At 32.2% G+C, this 22153-nt stretch overlaps 1 protein-coding gene across 8 annotated transcripts in view; it reads left to right on the top strand.

Annotated features, from left to right (window-relative positions):
• LOC114131383 (RNA-binding protein Musashi homolog Rbp6) overlaps window positions 1-22153 on the top strand; it is a 368433-nt gene that overhangs the window by 333853 nt on the left and 12427 nt on the right. For 3 of the 8 annotated variants that reach the window (XM_050198728.1, XM_050198726.1, XM_050198727.1), the window contains 2 exons: window positions 282-341; window positions 19299-19556. In XM_050198728.1, the coding sequence (XP_050054685.1) occupies window positions 282-341; window positions 19299-19556 (318 nt within the window). The remainder of the gene's footprint in view (window positions 1-281; window positions 342-19298; window positions 19557-22153) is intronic. The other 5 variants (XM_050198731.1, XM_050198730.1, XM_050198733.1 and 2 more) reach the window with 3 other exon arrangements.

Genomic DNA, 22153 nt, shown 5'->3' with positions numbered 1-22153 from the left:
CATATGATATATTTAGTTTTTATTTGCCTGAGTTGTCGAATTAAATCCAAATTAGATTTCCTCATTAGCGTAGAAGATGTACGTAATACTCGTATATTAAATATTTAAACGTTATCGTATTATATCGTATCGTTCCTTCGTTGAGTTGGGTTGAAATTTTTTGTTGTTTTAGATATATTTTTTGTCAATGTATTTGTTTGAAACGTTTCAATACGATGATCAAAATTTTCATCTTTGTTTTTTCGTTTATTTGTACGTTTTGTTTTTTTAACATTTTGTAGGGGTTGCTATTATCGGGACCAGGCCTCGATGCGGTATTACTCCAGCCCAATGCCATAACGGTAAACTATTTATCATTAAATTTTTTTCGATATTGTCGTAAACCAACCATAATATATAAAACAATAATAATATTAGACGGTCATAAATTATTGTAATATTGTTATTACTACCGCGATACAAGTGATATGTCGGGATAAACTCTACCTATAAGTATACATTTATAGCTGCACTTGCCGGTAAAAACCTCCTGAGGATTAGACGAGCTTGTTTTTAGTGTCCTGCACCTGTGGTGTACGTAGGATAATATCATCATCATCATCATCATCATCATTATTATTATCATTCATTTTTGTTAACCCTAAACGATATTAGTGTATTACCTGCATTTATATTATATAGATATAATATAACGCGTACGTCGTATATTATTATGATACTAACGTACCTATAATATCTTTTATAATCACTAACAATATTACAGACATATCGGAGTTTTATAAACGTATTAATATTATTATTATTATACGCTCCTTAAGATTGCATTAGATTGAATATTTTGTCTAGCATACATAATAACAAAATTTTATAATTTTGCAACGGTCCAAATAAAATTCGAATGGTTAAAGGAGGTTAAATTATATCATATCATGTTATGGGTGATGTCCGTCCGGGAAATATTCCATGTACCTATAACCAATGTAGATGGATGAGTCTCTTGGATTTTCTTTTTTTTCTGTTTTTCCTTGTATATACATTTATATATATATGCTGAATTTTTATGTATTTATTTATCCCTGTCGTTCTTATTATCTTTTTTTTTCTTTTTTTTTTTTATTCGTTTTATCAATAACGACGCAGCTCGTTTCGAAAACGTAACAGCAGCGATTTTTTTGTTTTGTATTTGGTCTATACAAGTCATATATCTCATCCCAACTATACATATAATATACGGGTTGACCCCGAACCGTGCGTAAAACCGTATATAATATAAGTATACAAATACGGTACGCATATGAAAAAAAAAACCAATATTTATATACAAAACCAATTGGAAGAGCAATGTAATAAAGGTGTGTGTATATGCTTACCCAACCGACTCTACGGTGGTGTGCGCAGCATTTCGAAGAAACGCAGATGTCTCCTGACGATTTCTTCTCCGATAGACACGAGTAAATATTCAATATTAAAATATATATGCAATAAGTATATACTACGTATGGTATTATTATTATTATTATTTATTTATTAATTTTTTTTTTAGCGGTATGAAAAATCGTCCCGTTCCCAAAATTTGATTGTTTCCGTCTAATATTATTAATAACACCTGCAGTAAAAGTCTGGCGAATAACTTTTGCGTGTTACAAGTTTTATCAGTATTTCACTCTTCATCTTTGAATAATTGAAAAGTTTAAGTTTAATTGAATTTCCAAGCACAGAAACGTAGCTTACAAATGTAAAATGCAATACAATTATTCCTCTCAGAGTTCTTGGCCAGGCTTACAGTATATATTATTCATATTCATATTATTATTTTTTTTATTATTATTATTGATTATACATATTGTAGTGATTTTAGCCTAGTGGTATAGACTTAGTTATTATCCCCGTTCTTATCGAACAAACAAAATAATATTTTGTATTTATCTTGTATAGTTATGTCTTAATATATTATAGCGGCTTAAAATAGTAAAGAAAGACTTAAACGCAGTACTAATACCTATTTTTAATCGTGAGTTCGTTAAACACAATATTATTGATAATACAATTTTCTGGCCGCAATGGCAATAATAATATGTATTATTATTAACTTTATTCTATTCGTTAATGTGGTGTTAGCGGACTATGTCACTATGATAAATTATAATGTTTTATAATTTTAGTTGTCGTTAAGATTTCTTATCTAGATAAGCCAGCTATATCACTGCTCGTTCCGATCCAACTGATGACATTTTTTAACATCATTGTAATAATATTATAATAAGTAATAACCATGGTAAAACGACTACCGTACATGCACAGGAAAGTCTGATCACAATATACATTAAAGCGCTGTTCGACGATGTATTATTGTGTTGCCCGTCGCTTTCGCTGTACGATATCGATTTATTTCTTTTATACACTTTTATTCATATATAGTTAGAAGTGTATTACAGTAATATATTATGATATAATATTATTGTGTATATTAAAGTGTACAAGTATTTACTTAGACCGTATAGTTACTTATATTATATTAGTACCTATATTATATATATTCTTACCTATTATTATTATTATTATTATTTTTTTACAATATATTTTATTTAGTAAATTAAAATAATATTTAGTGCATTAGAATATGTAAGTGTACGACACACGCTAGTTTATTTAGACGAGTTTTATTAACCACATATTTATATATATAATATATTACTATCTATATAGTTCGTATATACAGCATTGAAACGTTCCCACTATCTATTATTACTATTTGTATTAGTTTTTATTATTATTACTATTACTTATCTATTATTTATTATTATTTTCGAGTATATTGTATTAGTATGTTAATAACCCCGAGTATTTTAATCTTAGATGATCAGTATTTCGACTAGGTATGCATAATATAATAATATATTATATACGTACGACATTATGTATATTGTATTTCATGAACGATGCTTTAGTCGACCATTTTAGGCGTCAGTGAACTATATTATTGAACGTTCGTCGAAATAGCTAGGTTAACAGCGCAACGATTTTTTGTAGGTACTTATGGTTATTTAGATAATATACGTATATTTTTGACAGTAATACTTAATGTAAATGATTATAATATAATCTTTTAATTTACACCTTCTTTAATGTCTACGACAGAGTCGATAAGATCATTTTCCAAAGGGGGCCTTCACCGTTAGCAACAATGATAATATTATAATATAGTTTTATGAAACGGATTTTTTTTTTAAGTTTAATTTTATTCCAGTGATAACATTTAACTTTTTTTTCTTTTGCCTGGTTGATAATTTTCCGATTAGGCTTCCCGAAGTAGAAGATTAAGCTGCATACTACAGTGTGTTTATTTATTCTGAATATTATTTTCAGTTAATTTATTTCACCAGATGGCGACGATGACAAACAAATTCCGAAACACCCGGATGATTGATTATCTGTTTCTCTGCTCGCGTACTCTCCCTAGTCTTCCCCGTCCATCACCCCGACGACCAATAAATGAGAGGGTGGGGTTCTCCCACACCTCCTACCACACGTACTTGGTGGTAAAAAAAATTCATCATTAAACCCGTGGTCATGCATTAATGTAACAGTCCGCCGACCTCGGTCAGAAAGCTTTATCCGGAAGTAATCATAAAAAAATCCGATATCCGCTTCTCTTGAACAAAAAAAAAAAAAAATATATATTGCCGATCACACGCACACAAACACATACCTATATAATAAAAATAGAGAGGAGAAATCCTATCTCGTTCGATGTTCAGTTGATAAATGATAGTTTATATTATACACTGGGCCGGATGAAAAAAATAATATATATATATATATATATAAAAGTAATTGCGATTCCGTGGTTTTATGCGTTTTACGAGCAGCGGAGAGTGGCTGGCGGGTATTGCGATTGTTATGGTTTTTATGTGCCGGCGTTCGTTAATGTCCACATTATTGCTAGATAAAGGGTTCCTCCGTAAAGCCCCTGCAGCAGGTCTGTTATCCAAATGCCAGTCGCATTAAAAAAAAAAAAAAAAAAACGAGAAAAAATATAAAAACTAAAACAAAAAAAAATAAATAAATAAATAAAATAAAACAAAAACGACAAACAACCGAACCTCTCAGCCGCGTACTTCGCATTGGTGGAGTAGTAGAGCTTTAGCAGTCAGATTCGTTTTTACTTTATTTCCAGACGTTTTCCAAATTCCACGCGTCTATATGACGTATATAATAATAATAATAATAATCATAATAATATAATACGGGCAATTCGAGCACATGGTGGATGATTATGGTGGCCTCGGCGAATAATTTTATCGTCGGAAATATATTTTTATTGTTGTACATGTATTCCACCGCGTAATAATATGATAGAATATATTACATCTACGATAGGGTTGCGGTCGGCGGCGGGTGGAATACCTATATATTATATACACGCATACGACGGCTGTTATTGTATATTGTTACTACTTTTGTATAGAATCAACTACACTATATTATAATATTGCTACACGCTGTATATGTTTATCATTTCTGACTATATCGGATGCGCTTACTGTCGAACCGTCTCACAAACAATCACATCCTCCGATAGACCCGTCGAAAGATATATGGATTATCGGTTAGGCTATACGGAACGTGTGGTTCCAGTATTAAAAATTAAAAATCGTCGTGGCTCTTGAACTAAGGCGGTAATAGTCGTCTTAACCGCATAAACACCTTGTACATAATACTATAAACGCGCTCAAAATATTATTTGTATTTTATAAAATGGAGTTCTAAACATCCTAAATCAATAGCCATCCTTTATCCCTTCATTATGTATATTATTGCCTACTCGCCATGCAGTTTATTTACTTCAACGCAGCCCTGAAACTAATATTATATGTATAAAATTGTATTTTTACGATCGATGAATTTTACAGCCAGAAAACAGTTATAAAAAAAAAAAATCTTCAAACAAATTTAGTGCATATATTACCTTCACTTTTCATTTCCATTTAGTTATTGCGCTTTCTAAAGTTTTCCCGTTTATTTTCGTTCCAGGATTGGAGACATAAACAGTAACCACATGCTACATGTACAATGATAATAATAATATAACATTGCATTATAGTATTATACACTTTCGTTGGTTGTTAGACGCGTTCAATGGTCTCGACTATACCATTAAACCATCTACAAGAAGCGTATAGTATACTATCTCGTCTACATTTTCCGATCAATAGTCGTAGATCTGTATTGTTATAAAGACCGCCTCGTACGGATATCGTCGATGATAGTTACGTGCTCAGATAGGGCCAAAAATTATTTTCTCAAATCAAAAACCAGCACATCCGAATTTATTGCATTATCCGCTCGTGTATAGCAATACATTTTGTAGGGCGTGCATAAGCCATACACATCTTATACTATAGGTAATCGCACGCGGAAATATATTGCTGCGAGTTTTCGTATTTACTCATCGCCACGAACGTATCGTACAAAACTTGGACGCTGCGATGTATGCGATATATAAGTCATCGATTTTCTTCTTTTACAAAATATAATATATAGCGATAGCAATAATAATAATATTATTATTATATACGTAAACCGTATCGCCACACCGACCGGGCGACCGTTTGTTTTCCCAAACTCCACCGGAAAAGTTTTCGTAAACAATAATGTCTCCGTCACCGGCATTATTCCTTTACGGAACAAAAACGAATGTTTTCGAAACTATATAATATGTATATATAGGCCGATAAAACATAATATTCGCGCAATACTCTGCGTATATACCTATACTACAGCAATACTGCGTTATCGCAATACGGTACAGTGTGTGCCATTATCTATACCATCGCTATTATATTATAATAATATAATAATCATTGACGCAGAGAAGGAAACCGACCGAAGACGAAACTTTAGGCCTTGCAGCCGCCGACCGAACCGGGCTCTCGATTGTTATTCGCAATAATAATTATAATTATCGTGAAGAATCGGTATTATGTTAAACTATTAACCTCGTATCGTTGTTTTCGCCACGATAGCAAACTCGCGCGTTGTGCCCATATTTTACGTGTATATATTAATATTATCATTATACCGAGTACCAGCGGCCGTCGGTCTCCAACTGTATGTATATGTATATAATATAATCATACGCTTTTCTACTCACTATAAACTTAAAAACTTGCTCCGTAAACTTACTATTTGAATACGTAATGAAAATCAATAATTTCACTTTTTAATATTACATAAATTGGCTTAAAATGATTGTGCCAAATGTTCAAAAAAACACAAAGTTATTTTTTTATAATATACTAGTACAATACTATAAATTATAATATGATAATTCTGTGACTCTATAAAATGCAATTACCCGAGCTCATTATTTCTACACTATATATGTATAATATTATAATTCTATTGTAACTTTTTTGAGATGATATTTATACCTATTATAATATAATAATAATAATATGGTGCATAATATAATTTTTAAAAATGTAGACGTTTTATCAACAAACTACATAAACTAATGAACACCAAATATTATAATATCCTTTTGCATATAAGACGATATCGATTATTATTACTACCTAATAAATTTAACATTATTTTCATGGATACGCTTCCCTTTACATGTACCTATATAGTATAGGTACTTCCGTTTCATGTATTTGCCTCGGACTACATCAAAAATAATCGCATCAAATATAAATAATGATCTAAAAATAAGAAAAAAACGTTTTAAAAAATTATTTAAAACGAAAAAAACATACCTGCAGCATAAGATATTATGTGAATTTTCCAGATGTACACTTAAATGTTGATTTATAATGAACTCGTTTTTTTATTTCTATTTACATTAAAAATGATATACGCTAAAGAGGTTACTTTATTTTGGTTGATAATAGATATACTTAACATTTTGAATGAATCAACTGTTAAAATTATTTATACGAAATATATGGTATAATAAATAATATTAATATAAATTTTTTTATAAAAAATGTACAATTACCTTTTATAAAATTATATAAATACATCATCATTATTATACGAAATCCACAGAAAAAAAGACATTAAACGACATAAATCATATTAAATTATTTTTACTAAACATTGATTCTGTACGATTATTATTATTATTATTATTATAATTATCATCATCGTCATTGTGTGGTGATATTTTCATAATATTTACTGTGATGGGAAAAAATTTTTCTACGAAATCCCGTGAGTTCAGAATTCATAAAACTCATCTGGATATTTCCGCTATCTCTTTTTCCTTCTCTCTCTGCACATATCTATATTTATATAATATTATACAATACAAGTCCATCAGCCGTATAGACGCGACTTCGGATGTATTGTTCTCTTTTCATTTGTCCCGCGGAAGTTGAGGCGTGAGTATAATAATATTATATACCGCGTCTGCGTACGTACGAATAATACATGTCGCCGGAATACGCAATGTTATTAATAATAGTTATAATTGTTATTGTAGTATACAAAGCTCCAGACTGTTTTGCGATCGTAAACGTATAATATTGTTGTATTAACGATAATAATAATAAATATTATGCTACTACTACAACACGATTCACGCTAATAATTGGTTTTCTTTGAATAATTATTATAATATGTATTATGTATATTGTATATTATTATTATTATTATTATTATTATACTATAAAGAAATTTCATACCCTGACTTAGTGGTGTTATAGTTATCGACCGTATTATTACGTTTAAAATTTCTAAAGCCGGCTACAGATGAATTTTTTGGAAACTTATTCGCTAGTCCTCTATCTCCCACAGTCCGTTTAAATTCACTGCTATTTCTATATTAATATTACGTGTGCGATTTACAAAATTTCTGCTATCTTCGAACTAGACCGTTATATTGTTATGGGAAATATTGTATAGGTAGGTATTTCGCTGTGATATTCGGACGTATCTTTTGATGGATGCATAATCGATGGATAACTACCGGTACGAACGAGGTTCAGGAACAAACCCGCCCTTATTTATCTATTAAATTATACTGTCGCACCCGCTGCTCCACCGCTTTTTCCCGTATTTCATGTGCATTTATATTTTTATCTTTTTGTCACAATCGTGGTATTATTATTATTATTATTATTTCCAACTCGCAACCTAAACACGGTTTTTTCGTCCTCATATACAATAACGTTGTTAACTAAAAATGCTCTCATTGAGTAGGTGATGGTGGGGGGGGGGGGGGTGAGAGTACGAAGTGTGAAAACTCGACGCGTGCAAATAACCAACACGCCGCACTGGGGTTGTATGCATAACAATAATATATGTTATTATATTTATAACCTAACGACCAAATATTTCTATCGCTAGCGGAATGTTACCCTCATGTAACTACTGTTTTATTTATTATTATTTTTTTTTTTTTTAATATAGCACGCGTACTCTTATTTATAATCGATTTTAAACCATAACTCATTCGTAAACATTAACCGTCAATTTTTATGTACCTACGTGTTTGCAAAATATAATCGAGTCTATAGCTGTTATGACAGAAATAAAAACGCTATGCGTTCCGACCCTCCAGCTGTAAATGCAAATAATTGGGCTATGCGCGGTGATATCATAATATAATTTATGTTTACGCACATAACGGTTTATTCTCAGTACCATTACACAACGACGATTAATACCTACTTTAAATGATAAACTTTCGATTTTATTTTTGAAGAGCGTCGTTGTTAAATTCGTTGAACCAACTCGGATCTCGTACATAAATTGGTTATGTCTCACTCTATTCATAATGTATATTTTATGGGTTGGAGAATTAAATTGTACGCGCTTAATTATTCAAGAATAGCCTGCGGAAATATTGCAAACGTTTATTTTTGTAATGAAAAAAAATATTTAAATTAATGATGAATAAAATAATAAAAAAAAAAAACGTAGACAAAAATAGTATCTGCATCCCGTAGAGTTCAAAAAATGAAAACAGTGAATTCATAAAACGAGCTTGGACGATGTAAAAATAAAAATAAGGATATCACTCTGTTTATATATATATATATTATGTAGCTAGCCGTCGCCGCCGTGTAAATAATTTCGTTCACGCGCCTCGGAAATAGCGTACATATATAATATATACATATTGTATTATTGTAGTCGACGTTTGCGATGTTTTCCGACAAATTGGGTAGACGCGCTCTCGCTTTACACACTCACGGCCCGTCCACCGCCCCTTCACGACGAACTGTGGAGGAAATTCATAATCTCGCACAAGCAGAAGCTTTTGTTTTTATTGTTATTATTTTTCTGCCGATATGTATATATAAACACATATATGTATATACTATATATACAAATGCGTGTATGTATATATTATTTTATTTCCTTTTTTTTCGCCAGCGTCGAAAAACTGTTGGCGAACTATAGAGAGAGAGAAACAGAGATAAACAGAAAGAGATGTAACGAAGCGAACAGATGAAAAAAAAACCTCCAGTCAAATATAATAACATGAAGCAATTAACAAAATGGAATTGTTAAAAATTAATTATTTATTCGGATGGTTAGAGAGCCATCGGAGCGCAGCCAAAATTTTTTTTAAAAAAAAAAACGAGTCGGTCGGACTGGTGGAGAGGTGGAGACCGAGAACGAAGTCGGAGAAAAAAAAATATGATGGAACTCCGACGGTTCTCTTAATCCGCATTTGAAATTATAATAATTTGCAATTAGTACTGCTGCCGGTCGCGCAAAGTCGGCATTATAAATACAAGCTCGCGATTTTCGAACTATACAAAAGAAGAAAAAAATTTAATTTAATATTATACAATAAAGAAAAATATGACAGATAAATCTTATAACCCACTAAGTCGTTTTCTTCGAAATAAAAACGGACGGCGTCTTGCAATGCTTATAACCACGTGCGACTCACATCTAATTGTCTACGTTAATAATGAATCGAACATCAAAGTTACGTAGCATTTTATTATTTAATAAATCTATTCGTTCTCTCTCTCTCTAGCCACAGAATGATTTTATCATGTTTATAGATATCTTTTTTTTACAATAATAATTGAGACTCTTGGATGGAACAGTGTCTACTTTCAATATCACGAATTTCTTTAGTTCTCAATTGCATTCGTCAGTACGTTACTGTCACTATCGTGCGTCTTAAAATTACACAAGATAACAGGTATGGCCGATGTCTTTCCATCTGTTGATGTGTAAAATATAACAACCCTTTACGTTCGTTCATCCCCCCCCCATAATTTATCTAACGAACCATTTTTACCACTGTGTCTCCTTATATATTTACATATCTATACAGTATATTACACTTGCTATTATTATGGAAAGCAGTCGGAATAGAAGGCTCAACAATTTCACCGTTCATACGATCTTGCCGGTTACTATTTTAGCGCTTTAACAAATTTTAATCTTTTCATAATTTTCTTCTTATTCTTCTTCAAACTACAGACTTCGAAAAAATAGTTTTCTCTCGCCTCTCACCCGCGCTTATTATTTTCTGGAATGATTCTAAGTGAGTGGCAGTGACATGACACTGTTGGATCGTGAAAATTTAATCTCTTCGTAAATATACCGTTTGTATAAAATGTGTCTAACAGCAGTGTATATTTACCGTCTTTTACATATTATTATTTTATATATATATATATTTTTTATGGAAATGCGATTTATACATATTTCAGTTTTTTCCGTCTGTATATTTTAGTTTGACTTACAGGTTGATTCCTATGTAGTATATAATATACAATATTTACATTTTATTATTCCGATGCCGCAACTTAAACATACAAACAACCACAACAAAGGTATTGAATTAGTCGCTGAGGTATCCGCAATAAACGCGTTACGTTTGTGACGAAAATCTTTATTGTTATAAAACATTAACGAAACACGACTTCGTTAAAATCAAAACCCGAAATTGGTCGTCGTTATATGAATAATTCACTCGCGAGTGTTCGCGTGAGATGCGAATTCGGCGTATACCTACGACGATGCGAACGTGAAACATTAAGAATTTTTAAAACGTGACCTCCGAAAACGTCGGCTGGGGAGACCTGCGAATGACTAGAATTAGTGAACGCTGTATCATTCTCGTTGTCGTTGTTATTATTATTATGTACCGTCGCGCAGCTTGTAATATCAACGTAATTATTTTTCGCCACGTCGTTGTCGTCGTCGTCGACACAGCAATTTGAATTTATATTGCGTTTTAAAGTATTTTGCGAAGGGATACGTAGTACTGCAAGTGAATATATATATATATACATTATACACGTATAATATATATTATACACGTGCGCTTAATGTCGAGTCGCGAAACGATCGTTTTAAACTTGAGTCGCGACGTGTCCGGGGTAATATCGTTGATTCATGGAAGAAATAAACGTATAATTATTGTTCGTGTATTATGTATACTGTGCTACAGTTTTAACGCCAACGACTTTTGCGGACAAAATAAAAATTTGATCGTTTATTTCGCGTCAAGAAGTAATAATATACGTTTGCTATGATGCGGTTCTCGCGACGTTCCTGCGGCGTGTACTATTATAATTATATTATAATATACCGACGATATTGTTGGGTAGTAACCGCGAAGTCGTAACTAAGGGTGTCACCTAATAAGTAAATAAAAAACGTTGCCCCTCACCGAAATAACCGTAAAAAGATATAAATACATTATGGCCTTCAATTTCCACCCCAGCCGATTGTAGTCTATTGTTACACGCCGCTGTACTATTATGCTTTACACGGCTTAAAAGCATAATGTAGTATATGTATATTATATACTATATAAATATAGCAGTTTACAGTAAAATAATTTGTTAGTCACTTAGTGAAGGAAATTTTATCATCGACGAGTTTTTGTTAGTGAATAATATGTTAAGATGGTATTATATTGGTATATACTATTATAGGAGCCATATTTGCTTTTTTCGACTTGAAACTAACATTAAATTCGCTGGGTATTATTATTATGAGATGTATTACGTTCAACGTCGTCTGTACAATATATTTATTGTGTTTTGTGCTCAACCTTTGACCGAAAAGGTAGTTTAACCTTGCGCAGCATTTACGCATTTCATATTATTCACTTAGGCTTGTGGGTAGTACGACTTCCTGGGGAACGAAATATTTTAAAGTATTACTTTTTCCCGTGCGTACGTTATACACGATACAATCATATATTATATTCCCCGTAATGCCCGCTGTATACGGTATATATAACAACCAAAATGTATTTTACGCTTAATAATACGGGCCCATAATCTAAAATTGTGGCTGTAAATGTGAAGTATTTACGTAATATATAATATAATATCATATGGGTTTGCGTACGATACGTATACGCATAAAAATTATACTGTTGTTGCGTATACCTGCGCTCCGTCGAGGGAAAGCGTGGTAGTGACGGTGTCGGTGGAGGCGAGGGCGCGTTTTAATAATTACCATAATGGACCGTTCGTGTGCGGCGACCGCGGTGTATAGGTACAGCTCCGGCGGACCCGGTATAGGGTAGATCGAGGGAAGCTGCACAGGACCGTAAAGAAAGGATTACCACGCGACGGGTATACGTATACATCATTATGTACGTATAAATATACATATACGCGTTAAATGTATATACATCGTTGTGTGGCGTCGAGCTTTTCACCGTTCGCACGCCGTTATATCCGGTCGGGGCGGAAAGAGGATGACAAATGAACACGCACACACGCCAGTCGATTTATATTATTATTACTATTTTTATTGTTATTATAAATTTATACACACACACACACACATACACACACGCACACACACTCATTATACGTTTATAATGTATATTATTTGTATATATATATATATATGGCGAGGGTTGTTTTATACGATGGCGGCGGTGTACGCGGCCCCGTTGACCGCGTGTGGAAGACGAACGATCGCTGCACGCCTGGCACTTCCGTTTTGCCGCCTGGTTTTATTTTCTTTTTTCTTTCTTCGTGTATACTCCGCATAATATAAATCGATATCGTCGTAAATAACAATAATAACAAATAACAATGCCCGGGTTCGGGTTGGCAACAAAATACGCGTCATAGCGGCCACGTGCAGCGCTCACCACAATATATTATGATATTATTATAATATAATATGTAGCGCAGTCATATTATTATACACTAGTTAAGCGCGTCCGCGGTCGCAAATCGGCTATCGTAAAATATAGCGACTATAATATTATTATAAGACTGAAAACGACTATAATTTCACATTTCAACACTTATCACCGCCCTTTAAGTATAGCTGCTATACTCATACGTAGCAGGTCTCAACTTTTTCTTTTCTCTTTGTTTCGGTAGCTTTAAAAAAAAAAAAAAAAAAAAATAGCGAAACGTTTTACCGTGAAATGTTCGTATTATATATATATAGCTACATCTGTCTGTTCAACCCGATGCGTTTATCCCGGATGCGACGCGTGCCATATAATATAGTTTATATATATATATATATAGGCACACAAGCACATTACAACACACGTATATACACGCGTTTTTATAACACGACCACCGTAAAAATTCTTCCGGCACTTAACCCCCTCACCTCACGACCACGGAAAACCCCCCTCTCCCGATGGTGTGTATAGGACACACGCGCATTATAACACACGCATCATACTCTTATATATATATATGTATTATATCATATGAAATACGTGCGCAATGGATTCGCCGCTCGAGCGGAATACGAAATTATTGTCTTCGACCCCTAATACGAAACTCGGTGTACTGTGCGTGGCATTCGGCCCGTGTAATACTGCGTACAATGACATATTGTGTAACGTCGCGATAATATTAATATTATGTTATCATAGATCGACGTGTTTAATACCGTAGAACATTGTATGAGCTACGATCTCGAATTCGGATACATGTGCGAGCGAACGAATAAATAGGTCTTATATCGTAGTGCGAGGTGTGGTAGAGGACGTGCAGAGTGACGAATGACGATAACACCTCGGACGCAGATATCTGCAATAGACGATGGACGAATGTCGAGATGGTGCGAGACCGACGACAGTAAATAATATAAATGGGAAAATTCGAATGTACCTATAGTTAGTATTTTAAACTCGGTTATCTGTAATTCTGTCGGTAACTAATGCGTTTTTAATACTTACAAGTCCGTACGCAGTTATTGATTTTTTTACATATCATTATTATGATTGTGATATAATATTATTCTATGTATGGTATATTTTTAATAATATATATTTTTTTTTATTTCAAAGCCGACAGAACCGATAGGAAGGGCCCGCGATACGGTCTACTCGATTGATTTAGCTCGGCGCCTGATAAAATGCATTGTTAAATTGTTTTCGAGGCATTAAGTTTGATGACATTTTGTGACATTTTTTTCGTGGTCTTCGGTAGTTTTTTCTTATATTTAAAAAAAAAAAACCAATCTATCCTCTTCAATAAGTACCAACTAGACACAACCTCTGTGAGGGGTCTTTACTCTAGTATTATACATTGAAACTTTCCGTGAACTCATTATTGTAGGTACCTAAAAAAATTATTGTAGAAAAAATATTTTTAAACATTACTTAAAGTATTACATTTCTTTATTCACAATGAGTTTAAATATTTAATAACAATTTCAACAATTTCATTAAAAGTGTTTTTATAAATATAAAATGAATCTAACCTTTTTCAATAAAAAAAAAAAATAATAAAATAAAATATTTCAACCTACATAAAAACCTTTAAATTTTTTAAAGGTTCAGTTAAATAAATTGTATACTGTCGCCTCCGTCAAAGAGCTTAGATTCTAGAAAACCCTTTTTTGTATACTCATATACATAAACATATACGTCATAATACTTGAATACTGATTTTTTTTTTTGTTCAAAGCGTTCGACGTTTTTGTACACTAGAAGTTTTTTTATTTTATTATTGTGTCCGACACATAGTGTTTTTAAACGACTAATATTTTATTTATATTTTTTGTCATTAATATTGGTTTATAATACAATATGTACACATACGTTTCGTATATTAATTTTTTTTTTTTTAACTAAACTTGTATAATATAAATATCGCCTATATTAGTATGTTTGTCTTATTTGTGTATTGTTATTATTTGAAAATTTAAATTTTTCATTCCATTCGAACAATAAAATATGTATAAACGTTCCTATGTATATTATTACATTATAGATAGTGAGTAGTTGTATAATATTATTACTATATTATTTTTGTTTTGTTTTTGCAACCGAATGTTTTGTTGTTTTAGACGCGTGTTTCGTAATTTTCATACATACGTGTATAAATATTATTGAAACAAAAGAACATTTCCTACATACCTATTATTATAATATCACTATAGGTATTTTATTATATGCATATACAAAATGTCTTACCACCACGTGTGCACTCTACAAACCCTCATACTTACTATTTATTTAAAAAAATATATTATATTTTTACTCATATTGGTACTCACGCCCTGTATAGCTTAAAATTATTTAAAACCTACTTGTTACGCTTAGTAAATTAATGTTTTAAATATTTACATCAGGTATACAGTAAAATTATTTTCAAAAATATTTATTGACAAACACAAATATTGTCCGGGTAAAAACGAGGCGAGTAAATGTTTGAGTAATTTTGTGAATAGTTGTTACATTCTTATTTTTAGTGATGGGTATATTGACAAAACGCTGTAAAATAAATATCTTTGTGTACGCCTTTTTTCGCAACCAATTCGCATTTAAATATCACAAATATTATAATAACGTATTGTATGTGTCATTGAATTTGATCTGACAAACGATCATATTATAATATTGACTCTAAACAATAATAACACGCCGTTATTTTTACTGAAAGGCTTTCAGGTACTTGTACAAATATACTTACTAAAAGAGATAAGTAAACGACTGACCTTTAATATAATGTATTATGTACATAAAAACACAAACTGACCATACTATTATTATTAAAATTAATATTTTTATTATTTTATACTGTTGCGTGAACACTATCCGGTGCAAGTTTATGTTCTTAATTGACTATTACGTGGCATTGCTGGTACATAAAATGTAACGCCTATTATTTTCAATTTAAAATCTACGTATATCATTTTCGCAGTTGCGTTATAACAATAATATTATTACAATACCTATATGGTATAATAATGATAATAATAATAGTATTATAATATGCGGTTTGATACTTATAACAATATAGGCAGTGGCGTAACTAAGAGTGATGAGAGGGTACATGTGCACCTGGGCCCGATTGCGAAGTAAGCCGGTCTAAACCTAGTCAGAGCCGTTAATTTTTTTAAAAATGTTTGCTCTTAGACCCAAATTTTGAAGTTATGCCATTGAATATAAACCATAATACATAACTATATTATTTAATATTATATTTAATTTAATACGATCTTCTTTGACGTTTTACACGCTTGGGACGAGAGAAAAGATTTAAATTGTCATCAGATATTTTTTTGTATTTTTTATAATTGAACCATGTGTACTAAATGTTTTCATGTTGCGTATATACGTCCCACAAAAATCTGACAATATTGCCAATCGCGTTCGAAACAATTGTTAATAATGTACCTACACATAATTTTGTATAACGCACCACATACCAGTATAATAATATATTATAATATTACAATAAAAAGAGTAAATAATAATAATAATAATATTTAAAATACTACTTATTTCCATGTATACTAATATTAAATGTCTAAGTTTAATTGGGTATATATTTATATACTACCTATATTCATTTTCATCACAAATAATAACAATATCATGTAGACGACCATACAGCATATACAGGTACCCCGTCAAAATTTAATGTAAGCATCAAATTGTAATTTTTATAATGTCATCGCCTCGTATAATATATAGGTATAATCGTTAGACACGTCGTCGCAGACACAGTTAATGAATAAAACAAACGAAATGTAAGCTTTTGTTTCGATTTCACAATACCCTACCCTCGATATTACTTTTAGTAGATATCTCGCAGCGGCTACAATGTCGTATCAGAGAAGTGTTTTTTTTTTTTTTTTGTGACGAACTTTCTATTTGTTTATGTTACATTATGCAATGGTCGATAGAGGGTATTATAATAACGCGTATGGGAAATGTTTAAGTTTCGGGGGAAAAAAAAGAACTCTAACTAAACATTTTTTTTTTTTTTATCACGCTATAATATAATTTATTTTTGCTTGGCTTAGCAGTGGCGGTTTGCTGTTTTTCACCTATTTTCTTTCCTTATTTTTATATATTTATATTACATAATGTAATATTATATAAAAATCTTCCCATCGGCATTACGGTGATGAGTGCTTGTGTAGTTGTGTGTGTGTGTGTGTGTGCGTAATATTCAGCCGTGGTATCATAATGATATATATTACTTAGTATATTATATGTATCTACTATAATATCATTAAGTAAAATATGGACATCTGAAATTAGATTGTCACTTGCTCGAATGTGCGCCAAAAATGTTGTATAAAATGATATTATGGAATTGAACAATAATAACGATAATAATACACAATTACACGTCTTAAACATATATATTATATAGTAATATATTTTAATTTTTCCAATATCATATAACTAGAGCAGCAAGTTTTTTCAGGTCCACTTTAGCATAATATTTAGCATTAAATACGTAATTTATAAATTAAATATTTAATTTTTGACCATACACATACTTACACACACATAAACATATAAGACGGCTGTCGTAACAATAACATTGTCGACATTACCGTACCTGCATAAAACACTTACTTACATAATATTATAATATAAATAGCAATAATACATTTTACTCGTAGTTTGATCGTCCCACAGTTTAATGTGCTTTAAAAAGCACTCATTTAAAAAAAAAATCACAAAAATTAGCAGCAAAATTTTATACAGCCAGTTAAATGGATCATCCAGTACATGTGTATATAATGTAATATATTAAAGTACGTGATTTAATTGAAAAATCATACACTACCTACATACGCACTGCACAGGTAAATTATTTCATTACATGCGTAAAATATTGATTCACGATGAAAAAATGCGGAGAAAGCATTTTAGCCTAAGATGCGACATGTCACGAAGAACAATAAATATTCAGAATACAGATTCTAGTATTAAAGAAAAGAAATTGTAAGCTTCGATCTTACTTTGTCACCTCGATGGTTTTTAAATTGTCGAAACAACCTCGTATGCTTGTTTATGGAGTGAGTCTTAAAAATTCAAGAACAATAATTAAAAAGTCAAAATCGAAGTCAATTGACTAGATGAATCTGAATCCACGATGATTATTTTCCATCCAGATAGCGTACAAATAGTGTCAAATCAGTAACACTATGTATTCAATTTTTCTGCAATGTGGCAATGATTAATTTCTCTACGAAATCGTATCGTCGTACCTCGGTAAAATATTTCTAGTGAAAATTTACTCTTCGGTCACTAGTGAAATTTTACCGTGGCTTATTAAAAATATACCGATAAAAAAATCAGCTAGTGATTTTTCAGCAAAAATAAATTCGACCAAAGAGTAAATATTCACTTTAACGATATTTCACCAGGGTCGGTACTACCGGGGTTTACAACACGCCATCAAAATATGACACCGGTGCTGAATGAATGATTTTTCAATCGTACACGTCGTAAATATTTTATTATTATATATTACACTACTGCAGTATACGGATCGTATGTATAATATATTATTATATTGTACAGTATATAAAATATGTCACGTGATTTGATCGGATGTTAAAATACTCGCATTAATTCGCATCTATACCACGCCGGAGTGATCGTTATTATAGCACTACCATCGTACTCGTACGACCCGTGCGTAAAAACAAATTTTTAAATTTTTATATATAAATACACGATAATATTATCATTTCGCCGATCGGATCGCGTGTTTTAATCACACGACGTTTTTATTTATATAAAATATATTATATTTTAATAATAATTACGTATCGTGTACACAGTAGTTACAGTGTCGTTGTCTCGAATTTTTTAGCGTGTCGAGATGTATTATTTTTTTATATTATATTATTATTATTGTTATTATCGTTGTCGTTGTTGTTATTATTATTATTATTATTATTATTATCATTATTATCATAATATATAAAATAACACTAAACTCTTTTATACTATATAATATTATATACCTATACTAACTATATTATATGAATATTGTTATATATATATTATATTATTATTGTGTTTATAAAATGACCAAACGTGTGTATTTTTCAAGTGATGAGCAATTACCACCATCAGGCAGCCGCGGTCGCCGCACAAGGTTTCGGGCCACCAGCGTCGCCGCACACCGGCGGTCCCGGCAACCCGCGGGCCGCCGCGTTCCCGCCGGCCACATCGCCCGGCCCCGGCGCCCCGTCCACCATGGACATGTACAGCTCGAACCCGGCCGATTACGTGCAAGCAGCGTCACCGCAACCGTCCGCGTTCCCCGCGATCGCCGTCTCACGTGCGCCCATTAATTACAATCCTGTAGGTATATAGTCCGATTTGCGTAAGGGTTTGTAACGATATAAAATTTATTATTTTATAATTTTTTTTATTTTTTTTTTTTTTGACATTTCTCTCTTACTGTTGACGACTACACGACGACGACGACGACGACCATATACTTATACTTACTCATCGTGCGTGTGCGTATAGAGATTCGGACTGCGCTTTCCCCTATACCCCCGCCCGACCCACGAGATAAAGGCGAATCGACTGCGTGTTCGTAAAGCGTTTTCGCTGGATGAAAACGAAAAAAATATATATATTAATACGTCAGTTCTACCGAGCACTCACATGTTCGCACATCGCGCTATATTATTATATTTGAATATCTAATAAACCGTGTGCAAATCCATTACTTGTAATGTGTGTCGCTTACTCCGCGACACCCTTTCCGAGTATATTATCTATTTTCATCGTTTGCAGACGACGATGACACGAAATCTCTCTCTCTCCAAGCGCAGTCTATCTTTTTATACGCCCGTGTTACTACTATTACTTGTAAATCACGAAATCGTATTTATTTTTTTTTCATTCGTATCGACCGAAACTCTAACGAAAAACTAACATACACACACACTCACACACACCACACACCCACACACGCCCACTCGCACACATTCGCCTATATTATGCATATTTTTGCGACGTACACTGTGTAGCTGCTGCCGTGTGACCGCCGACGGGGATAGGTGTCTCGTGAAAACGCTCGCAAACGGCCTACTGCAATATAATTTTGTGTTGTTATTATTATTATTATTATAAGTGTGTAAAGTTCTATGTTACATTATATAGGCATCCCGCACGATTCGCACTTTCCTCAGGCACATTTCCCGCACGCCTTTAACTACCGTATTATTGTGTGTGTGATTATTTTGTAAAACTGATTTATTAAAATATTTTATAGGTAATATTATAATACTATATAAAAACATTGTATAATATTATCGTTTGAGCTGTATGTGTATGGAGTAGAGATGGAAATTTTACTGTAACATTTTTTAATACTGTATAATATTTTTGTTTAGCCAATTTAATTGAGATCGATAACATTTTTTTTTTTAACTAATCTAACCAGTTTGCCACTCATATGATATGATTGCGATAAAAATAAAATTCTCGTTTTACCGATATTCTCATAATATCGACGTATTAATATACTAAACATTTTAGCATTATATAACTAATATTTATATCATACATTGTAAAAGACATAAAAGTCACTAAAGCACACTCCATACTAACAGTGGTCCGCTGTATTTTATAGTTTTTTTTTTTTTTTGATAGTTTAGATTTTAGGTATACGTATAAGGTTAAAACCTAACCCAAAACTACAGAAAAAACCCCTTGGACAACTGTCCCGTGTACTATTTTATGCACTCCGACAGACGACATGTTTTTACGCTTTTTTATCGTTGGTATTTACTGTTTTTAATTTAGTTTTTTGTTTTTGCTTTGCTTATCTTGTCGTCTAAATCGCATTTAATACACAATACCGCATTGTTAGTTTCGTCTAAACAACGTTTTAAATTTTAATAATTATGAGATTTTTGGTACCACTCAAGCACCGCCTCATATTTCGACAATGATAATATGTACATATGGTAATATATTATTTAGGGCAAAGATGTAATATCGTATTCTACAGCATAAAGTACAGTATATAGTTTGTGACATTAAATAAAATTCTACACACACGATATTTGTGTTAGTTATAAGTTAAATAAAAACAACTGAAAATTAATATAATAATAATAATATAATATACTGTTGGTTGCAGAAAATTCAATTTAAAGTATACCGGCAGGTTTGGTGGCCTACTGTTTTCGACCGTATGTAATGAACAAATGGAATCAATCAAACTCATCAAACTGAAAATCGTCCTTAAAATAACGCCATGTCCATTAATTGATATCAAAATTTAAAATATCACTCTCTCATACAACCCTCTTTTAAATTCGGCCCAGACAAATTCATCCATATTCTGCAGCTATACGAGATTTCCCATATCCCGTATAACCCACATATATATAAAATAAGCGCCCGACTAAGGTCTATACTACTCGTAACCCCTTCGTCCTCGTGGTAGATACGTCAGGAAGTATACGTTGATCATGTGTGAGCGCTCGTATTATATTTACTCGTGTCGGATTCCGCACGCGCGATACATTATTCAACTTCCATCATCGCCGCCCTCGGTCGACGCGATAATTAATCACTTCACTGGGGGGTTGAGTAGTATGCCTGGTCTCCTCAGCAGATCCTCCTAGTCCGCATCCCTTTATTATTATTCCAAAATATTATAAATTAAAACACTGTTGGTAACGCATGTCGTCGTCGTCATCGTTATGGCGTCTGCTCACCTGCAAACTTTCCGACGTATTTCGAATCGCGTCTCCTTGACAAACTATTATAACTATTCACTCATATTCTATACACGATACGCCTGCACACTTTTATCCGCGTTCTAGTTAATACAACTCCCTAAATACACTTATATTATGTAGAAAAATAAATCTTTCAAAGCGATACCCGCCGATATTATATGCTAAAGTTACAATACTATAATATTACCATGTATTA

Source organism: Aphis gossypii, chromosome 1, assembly GCF_020184175.1.
Source record: "Aphis gossypii isolate Hap1 chromosome 1, ASM2018417v2, whole genome shotgun sequence".
Taxonomy (NCBI): domain Eukaryota; kingdom Metazoa; phylum Arthropoda; class Insecta; order Hemiptera; family Aphididae; genus Aphis; species Aphis gossypii.
Note: the sequence above shows the minus strand (reverse complement) of the source record. Positions and strands in the feature narration are given on the sequence as shown.